Source organism: Pipra filicauda, unplaced genomic scaffold, assembly GCF_003945595.2.
Source record: "Pipra filicauda isolate LSUMZ 115617 unplaced genomic scaffold, ASM394559v2 scaffold98_size3848907_pilon, whole genome shotgun sequence".
Taxonomy (NCBI): domain Eukaryota; kingdom Metazoa; phylum Chordata; class Aves; order Passeriformes; family Pipridae; genus Pipra; species Pipra filicauda.
The window spans coordinates 36,322-45,779 of NW_024105186.1; the positions used below are offsets into that span (position 1 = coordinate 36,322).

The following is a 9,458-nucleotide window of genomic DNA, read 5'->3' on the forward strand; positions in this document are numbered from 1 at the left end:
TTGGATCTTCACTCTCTTTGTCCAAACAATGTCTTTACTAAGCAGGATGAAGCTGGCAATTTCCAGATCTCGGTGAGTTTAGAGCATCTGTAATGTACATTCTAACACTGACTGAGAAGGATTCTATTCTGCAGGGAAGAATGCAACTGAATTTGAAGTATTTTCTCAGTGCAGCAGTTCATGGACCAAAGAAAGGGTCAGATGCTTAATACAACTCTTATCTTCTGAAGAACTCTCCAGCTGCCTGTAAGAGAAGCAGACCCCCATGCTGGGTGCACAGGGTCCAGATGTTGGTCAGACAGTCAGTCCCTCTTTTTGACAGTATTTTCTGCTTTGTACATTCTGTTGATATGTTGCCAGACATGAAACAGATCCATTTCCCAGTCTGGGGCTCTTCATGCAGAACACTGTGGTCTGATTCGGGAACAGCTGATTTATCTCCTTGTACCAATAGTGTTGAGACAAATGCTGAGAGAGTTCATGTTGGTTATTTCAGTCCATGCAAGCGGCCTCAGCACTCAAGAAAACAGGATTCCCTAAAGCAAGATCTTCTCAGAGATTACTTTCTTGAAGGAAGGCTTTTTTGAAGCTCTCATAATGCAAACATTGTAGCATACAGTAGATCCTTGAAATGTAAGTACACCCGTATCACAACCACAAGAGCTTGGGTCTCTGTGCAATCCACTACAAATAAAAGCAGAATGCTTTCTGGAGCACCTACCTGCTCCTCACACTCTTGTGTCCACTGCATACATTTTGGCAGTGGCTGTTTGTGAGGATGGCAAATGCACATTTGTTACGATGGTCGCAGCTGAGGAATAGCCTTTCCTCGAGGAGTAAGCAGGATGGAATCTTCCAGAACTGGTCTCTGTGAGGCACAGGGAGAGAAATGGGAACTGCTCATGTGTGCTTGGTGACTTTCAGCTGCAAAGCTTCATAATGCCGAGGAAGTAGTACTCCAAGATGTGACACAATAACAACACATTTTATGTCATACTTACAGCTCAGGTCCCACCTGAAGACCTCAGTTTGCTTTCTAGAGATGCCTAAGACTATTCTCATTTTACAGCCAAAAATATTGCTACTGGGGATGAACAACCATCCCAAAGGATGTCCCTGAAGGACTTTCCCCACCCTGTGCACCTGTAGCACACCCCAAGCAATGGCTCTTTCTCTGAACTGTGCTTCAGCCCTGCCACGGTTCCTCACCTCTGAAGAGATACATGCAGCAGGTGAGCAGGGACCCAGATAAGAAACAGCCAAGTGACCCCGCCATGCCGAGCCAGCACGACCAGCCAAACTTGTACTGAATGCCCAGAAACACGTTGTGGAAGACCAGAGAGGAGCGCTCCACGTAGACATCAACTGCGTACCACACTGAGCCCGTGATGCCTGGGAGACCTGCAGGACAGGAGCAAGGTGCCACACAGCTCTCAGGTGAACCACGAGAAGATCACAAACAAAATCTGAAGCTATAGCTATTGTCTGCAGGGTCAGACTTCAGGATGGAAAGACCTTCCATGGATGGCAGGTTCTGGCCCCTGTTCAGCCTCAGCCTTTGGCAGATTCCCCCTGGCTCCTGCTGATATCAGCCGCAGCGCTATCAGGCAGAAGCTGCACCTCACAGCTTGGCACTGCACAACCACCAACATCGGCTGGCAGCACTCAGCTTTCCACAGTAAAAGGCAGAAAGCTCCTCCCCTCTCAGTTTGTTTACCAACTTGTTGTAAAGTTGCTTCCAGAATTTAATTTTCTAATCTGTTTTGATTTTCAGAACTTTGATGCTGTTTGTCACACAAACTTTGAGAATTGAATGGAAGATGTTTAAAAGAACCTCTCCAAGTGTTTTACATGCGCTCCCAGTAGCCTGGGTGAGTTATGTATTAAATCTGCTCACATTGAACAGAGGTAGCTGCTCAATATTGGCATGAAGTCAAATGAAATTATTTGGTACCTAGGCAGATATTTAATTTTGTATTAAAAATTCTCCCACTAGCTGTAACAACAAAGCATCTCAGCCAGTTGGGTATTTATCACCTAGGAAAGACAGACACGTTATTATCCTTTTATTAGAGATCAGCTGCAGAGAATTCAGGCTAAGTGACTTGCCCATGGTCACACAATCTGTGGCAGAGCCAGGAACAGAACCAGAATGCCAGAAGTTTCTAGTCCTTCAGCAATTAGGTCTCTTTGCTTTATCAACAAGGCTGACTGCTTCACAGTAAATGGAAGTCAGTCAACTCAGAGCCAAGTCACCTGGTCAATACATGAACTGAAAGCAGATAAACTCAACTACGTGCTGTTAGGGGCAGGTGGTGAACAGAGGAAGTTATATTGCACAAATAAATCAAATAAAGATTCTTCCCCTGTGTTTACCATACAGAAAATCCCCAGCCTCTCTCCCTAAAATAAGAGAAGACTTTAGTGCTTTCCCACATTGCTAAAGGGTTTCCTGAAGAATGGGGGCTCAGCAGGGAATACCTGCAAGGAGCAACATAACTCCAGACACCAGGCAGATGCGCAGCTTGATGAGCGGCTCATCAGGAAGGAATTTCACGCAGTCCAATCCCAGCACAAGGAAGAGAAATCCAAACCCTGCCAGGATATCTGCTGTGATCATCATGGCTCGGGTCAGCACCAGCTTCACTGCAGGACAAAAGCAGAGCGTTCTAGTTCACAAGGAGTGGAAATGTAAGGGGTGATGGGGTCAGATCCTATGACATTTTTTTCTGGGGTGAAGTTTTCTCCAGCTTCCCCTGGGAGTAATACCTCACTGAGAAAAGAAACGTGCCTCTAATTATCTGTCACTGCATAGAACAGATACTCTTTTAGTCTACACTCAGGTGTCCCCACTACTTGTAGAAACATCTATGACTCTTACATACCAGGGTGCTCGGCATAGATGGAGTCGTACTCATCGCAAGTTTGGATCCCATCAAAAACATTCGTGACACATTCCCACCACAGGCCACGGCATTTTGTACTCACCTGTGGATTGAGAAGATAAAGTTTAAACACCCACCAACATAGCAGATGGTCAGCTTAGCCCTTCAACAGAAATCCTGGAGGTTACATCGATGGCAAACCAGAGTGTTTAGCTCGAAAAAGAGAGAAAGCAGCAGGATGGAGGACAAGGACAATGTTACAATATTTTCTGTGTACCTGATAATGTTTTTACATTAGAGGAAAAGAAATTCAGAGTAGACATTAGGAAAAAAACCCCAAAGCCTACCTGTTGTTAAGAATAAAAATTCTGAAGAAAATTTCTGGGAAGAGCTGGGGGGCGGCTGACCAGGGAGACCTAAGAGCAGGTTTGATCTCTCCTTGCCAAATGCTTGTCTAGGCTGAGCTGGGCAGGGCTATGGACCAGATGACCTGAGACTTTGCTGTCCATGCTCCCCTTACACCATCCTCCTGACAAGAAGGAGCAGCTCAGAGAGTAAGAGAGACGTGCAAAGTAGAGGTGTAGGTGTGAGCCCCTCTGCAGACACCTGTGCAGTGCCGCCTCCAAATGACTCAGCCATAAACACTGGCTGGAAAATGAGAGGCAGCCAGCGCTGATCCTGGCCCTGGGGCTCCAGGTGTGCTGCCAGCTCTGGGACCACGCGTGCCCAAGCCACAGTCATTGCTGAAACATCCAGACTGGGGCAGACACTGTAGTAGCATCATGGCTAATCGACTCCACTGTCCTGAAGCCGTAGATACCATTCCAAGCCCAGGCTTCCATAAATCACTTTAATATGGGAGGTATTTTCATTACCAATGCAAATATGGCAACAAGCACAACTAAAACATTCCTGGAATAGCTCATACAAGGAGCAGAGCTAGTGTTGGTGCACCTTTGGACTCCAGCCTGCCCACTGCTGCCAGTGACACCCACTGCAGTTAATGGAAGGAGAAACTCTTCCATCAAATGAGTTTCATGCAGGCAAAGGGGACCAGGCTTGCTTAGATGATGCAATAAATTAATTTTTCTTGCACTGTGTAAATCACAAAGCAGATAATAACATATCTCAACCACCTAATAAAGTCTTATTCAGGATGTATTGAAGTCTGTAGCCAGCCACAATATTTTGTCCACAATACAATGCCTGAGCCAAACAGTGCAGCTCCTCTGTGATACTGCCCTGTGGATCAAAGGCAAGTAAAAATTACTCACTACTTCAGACTGGCAAAAGAGATACTATTTATATTTGAATGAAAACAATCTACACGTTTTGTTTCATGAAGATAAAAAGCACTTAAAGTTTCTGAGAATTTCAGGGCATGTTTAATGAACGATCTCATAAAAAATGAGAATCGGTAGTAAAACAAACTGATTTCATTGTTTCTGTGTTTTTCAAGAGAACAGTGTCAGGTAAAACAATTTGCCATGTGCGCATTAGATGTGTTTTTACTGTGGCCCTCTTAATGCAGCTGCAGCTCCTCTCCTTTCTTAACCCACCACTGTTCAGGCTGTGCTTGAAATTAGCTTATTTTTATTAAACTACATTTTGTTCCACTTACATTTATATCATTTCATGTTCCTCCCAAACCACCACAGGCTTATTCATACTACTCTGTATTCAGCTAGTAATGTCAGTTACTTCCTTACTTGCTCGCATTAGTATTGTTTTTTAAATCTTACAAGCAGCATCTTCCTCTAAATTATTTATGAAGAGACTAACAGGATTCCAGGTTTTGTCAGCCTCCAAGCAAAACAGAAGTCTTAAGGCGCAACAATTATGATCATGGTCTAGCTTGTGAAATAACTCCCTCCCCAGACTAACAAAAACTTGATAAATGTTTTGCATTTCTTGGGATGTTACAGTTGTCATCTACTCCTACTAGTGCTGATCACAGTCAAAGCAGGGATCAGCCCATCTCCATGCAGCCTGTGCACATCCAGGGATAAATGTCTCATTGCCTGGTGCAGGAGGGTTGGGAACAGATATTGGAGTGGCTGCCCTGAGCCACTGCTTAGCTATTCTGCTTTCTGTTATCTGCCTTGTAACCTCCTTGACCAACTCTTTCTCCCTTCTGTTTTGTGCACCTGGTTGTTGGTCCTCCTGGTTGTTAACCTGCTCCCAAACCACTCTTGGGCATCTGCCCTTGTGCTGACAGCACAAATCTTCAGGTACATGGGAACTCGCTGCTTGAAAGGGGAGGGGGATCAGGGGTGGCTGGGGCATCATGCGGGGTTATGGATTTGTCCATCCCACGTGCACCGTGCTGGTAGCACTAATTCCCCATCAACTCTCTCCCCCCATAGCAAATGTGCCCCAGCTTTCTTGGGCCCAGCCAAGGACTCCCTGAGCAGTTAAGCATCTCTGCCACGCTCCTCATCTCCCACTTTGATTACGACACACGTTGCCACAACCTGCTTTCCCTAACGCAAGTATGCATGTAAAACATGAACTGCATAATGACTGTAATATATATAATTACATCCTATTCATAATGTATAATTAATATTAAAATAATTCTCATACAAATTAAAAAAAGGCCAGGACAAGCACACACTTCTCCTTCTGGGGAAAGTGGAGAAGACAAACATGCGAACGATGTTAGTCACAGTGTTTTACCACACTGTGAAAAGGTGCCAACATATGATGATTACAAGCCCAGCTCGAGAGTAAAACAGGCAGTGTTTAACAGTAGTGGTAATATTTATAATCCACCTGCAACAGGGAGTGCTCCTTGGGAAGCAGATTATGGGCTTTTTCCAGTACAAACTGCTGCAAAAATTGAGCCAGCCTTGTCTTGATGCTTCACAAGGAGTCATCAGCTTAAATCACTTTCTGTGTGGCCATAACCTGTTGTTTCTGAAGGGGAGGTGAGAGGCTGTGAGAGCTGAGCTCTGGCCAGGGCCCCTGAAGCCCCTCTGGAAGTGGCTGCTCCTGGTGCTCCCTGGCCTCTTCCTCCTGGGCTGCTCCTCTCCAGTGGGACCACAGTGAGGGCTTCATCCTCCCCATCTGCTGGGGGCCAGGGTCAAAACCAAGCAACCAGACAAGAGCCAGTAGCTACAGCTGCTGCAGGATGGAGTTCCCTTCTCCTGGAGTCAAAGTTGTCCGACTGACCTTTTTTCCAGCAGAAAACAAGAGCCATTGTGGACCCCACGACCTTTCTGGCCATGGACAGTCCACCTGCATTTCCCTGTTTAGAGAGGCAGTGAGTCATTGGGGTCATTAAGGAGATCAGTGGTCAGGTATTAAGGCTGGGGGCATTTTGCTCCATTATTTAGTATTCACACTCAGAGCAGGAATGTGAGAATAGTGGCTGCTAATAACCAAACTGGGTGTTAATGGAGCACTTCGGACAGCCCATCAGCAGGTGCCTTTGTGCCAAGAAGACAAGGTTACACAGCCTCAGGGTAATGGACTGGTTCTTTCCTGGACTCATTTTGCTCAGGAGCCGGGTTTTCCTCACAATCAGATTCACTTGGCTTTTCTGATTATACTGATATCTTCATCCCACTACAAACAATTCACATCTTCCTGAAAGAAATCTGAAATAGCTCCCAAATGAAAAGTGAAATCCCATCCAGCATCACTGGGTGCATACTATTTTCCCTGGAAAAAGCTCACTGAGCAGACATGTTGACCATCAGCAATTGCACTTCATTGGATCTGTGACCACCACCTCAGCATCTACAACCACCTTTCAGGGTAGGACTGACACTCAGATTATCAAGATTTCTTGTGGCATAGAGAAAAAAAAAAAAGTGGTTTTCTCCTAATCAGTTTTATCCTTCTTTCTTCAGATAATTCACCACTTCATGTGATGCATCTAAATGCTGCATTGCAATCACTGAGTGCAGAGGAGCTCTTCTGGTTTCCTATGCTGAACAGCAGAAAGAAAGTTTCTTCCTGATATATTCAGCCAAACTTTCTGTCTTGGAAGGTGTTTCACCTCCACTGCATAAGGTATCCAGTTTGCCAGAGAGCAGATTCCCACACTTTGGATATGCAGCCCTTAAATGTGCAGAAATAGATGGCTATGCTGGGAAGAAAATTACAAATTTGCAGTACTGAGTGCTGCAGAAACAGTGATGATTTGGGGCCTGGAGTCGTTGGGGCACACCTTGCATGTAAGGAGCAATCTTCTCCCTTATGTGCAATTTACTTTTGCCAATACCTTTCTTTAAAATGAGAGTGCTACTGTCTGCACAAGTTCAAGAAGATATTGAGTCCCCATGGCCCCCTCAAATTTCTGCTAACCCTGTAACTCAATGGCTGTTAAGAAAAAGACAAAGAGCACAGTTGTACATGGTGGATGTTTCCACCAGGAAATCTGACCTACAGAACCAGAAACACCTCCAAAATATCCATGCAGGCTGGAGACACAGAATAACTGTACTCAAGTTCATGCACATATAAAACTAGAGCCTGTAGAACTTTCCCGAACTTACTAAATGAGAGCAGAGTCTGGACAATAAAGCCTGCCAAAGAGAACTACACAAAATACCACTTTTCTCCTGCTCTTGCCACAGTAATTAATTTCATTTTCATCCACTTTCATCCAGTACAACAGGGGAAAAGTATATGAGAGTGGAGTAATGACACCAGGAACCAAACTCTCCCCAGGACATGTTGGTTTTGGTGATCAGGCTCTCCTCACCCCAATCTTACCTCTAGGGAGTCATCAGCATTCACCATCCAGCAGTCTGTCCAGGTAGATGTTATCAAAAACCCAGCAGAGAAAAAAGCAAAAAAGCAACCCACATACTGGAGGAAAAACCTCATGCCAGCAGGTGCTCAGCACATCCAGGGGAGTGAGAACAGCAGTGCCCAGCCTCGCTCTTAAAGCTGAGGTAGAGACAGAGCCTCAGTGTCCCAGGTCACCACCACCCTCTCCCAGTGACCACGAGCAGCAGGACCTTCTCACTTGTGCAGGTGCCATCTGTTAGTGATGGCTGTAGGGGCAGCGCTCTCCTGCCACGGGGTCAGGAGGAGGGTGAGTGCGCCCACAGGAGCTGCTGCAGCCAATCCGCCCTGCACAGTTACAGCTCTTGTCATGCCTGACTGAAGAGAAATGGGCTTGTGCAGAAGTGACATGCAGGTAAATGGAGTCCTTGACTTGCAGGGAAAGCAGGTATCATGGCAGATTTTGTCAAAGTAGGGGTTAGAGAAGAGAATCAAAATTTGTTCTTCAGGGCGGAAGTTTTAAGCACTGCTTAGGGGCACACAGAAGAGCTCTCAGGTGCACACACATGTTTAGTTCTGTTCTTTGGTTCATGCCTTAGCAGGAAGCAACTATAAATTGTCTTGGTGTAGATCCCAGGTAGCTTGGTTACCATGCACTCTGATGCAGATCTAGTTCAATGCAGGAACGCTACCGGAGAGGGAAGGGAAAAGGTAGCGGTCATGGGCCTTCAGAGCCAACGCAAACCACCATCCCAGCTCAGATACAGAGCTCTGTGTTCTGCATTTGAGTCAAATCTCAATACTTTTCATGCCCTGGGCTTCAGCTTGTTCATAGCATGAGTACAGCTCCCATGTGGAAATCTTGAAGTTTTCAATCCAGTGGAGGATTTTGGTTTGTTGGATTTTTCCCTGCTTGCTTACTGTGATTGCAACCTTCCTGTTCTCCTGAGGGATTCCCTGGATGATCAGGGATCACACAAGCTGCCGGGAGCAGAAGGTCGGGGCTCTGTAAGGAGTTTCTCTATGTCTCCTCTCTCACAGTGCTAAGAAACCTATCAGGACTCCAAGAGCACCTTTCAGCAATACCAAGGGAGAATGGGACTAGAAATTCCTCCCACCCCAAAGGTACAAATGCACAGAAATCATCGCATCCTCAATGATCTTTATTTTTTAATATAAAGAGAAGCAGCAAAAGACTGCCTTGAGTGGACAAATCTTCAACACAGGGCAGAGGAGCAGATTCTTGCTCTGCTTTCAGCTCTGCTTACAGTCGCTTATCCAAGCTGACAGTGTCTGTCATCTCAGCTTTCACCTCCAGATGGAGCCAAGCGGTACCTTTACAGAACTGCTCAAAGCTTTCTCTTCTCCAGGATTTTCCTCCAAATACTGTGGCAATGAGTTTATTATTCCTACAATATGTAACCCGTATAATTCCTATCATAACCTCGTGAGGCAGTTTTACTGTCAGAGAGAACAATTTTTACCTTTGATCCCAGGCTCACTCCATTCCTCAGAAGTCACACCATGGAATAGGTCCTCAGAACGTGCTTTGGGAGATTTAAGTGGAGAATAAAAGTCCCAGGTCATAAAGCCAGGGCATGCAGGAGACTCTACTGCTTTAGCTTTCTGCTTTCTGTTTCCTAATACCATTTGTAGAAACTGCTTGTCTTGATATTATTATGTGTGTATGATGCTTTCCACTGAGATTTCTGGTATCCAAATGTCTGTATAGATCAAATAAACCTTCATGATTTTTACTTCATGGCTTTCTGTGACAAGGATGGGTTTGTGTTTTTAACAGTTCTGACCCACGGGGACACAGCAGCAGCCACA

At 45.5% G+C, this 9,458-nt stretch overlaps 1 protein-coding gene across 1 annotated transcript; it reads right to left on the minus strand.

Moving 5' to 3' along the window:
- Nucleotides 1–596: 596 nt before the first annotated feature.
- CLDN16 (claudin 16) lies at nucleotides 597–7,765 on the minus strand. The gene is made up of 5 exons (XM_027720801.2): nucleotides 7,611–7,765; nucleotides 2,886–2,988; nucleotides 2,482–2,646; nucleotides 1,210–1,401; nucleotides 597–868 (listed from the first exon to the last, which is right to left on the minus strand). The coding sequence occupies exons 1-5, from the start codon at nucleotides 7,722–7,724 to the stop codon at nucleotides 729–731; spliced, it is 714 nt and encodes a 237-aa protein (XP_027576602.1). The 5' UTR covers nucleotides 7,725–7,765; the 3' UTR covers nucleotides 597–728.
- Between the last annotated feature and the right edge of the window lie 1,693 nt (nucleotides 7,766–9,458).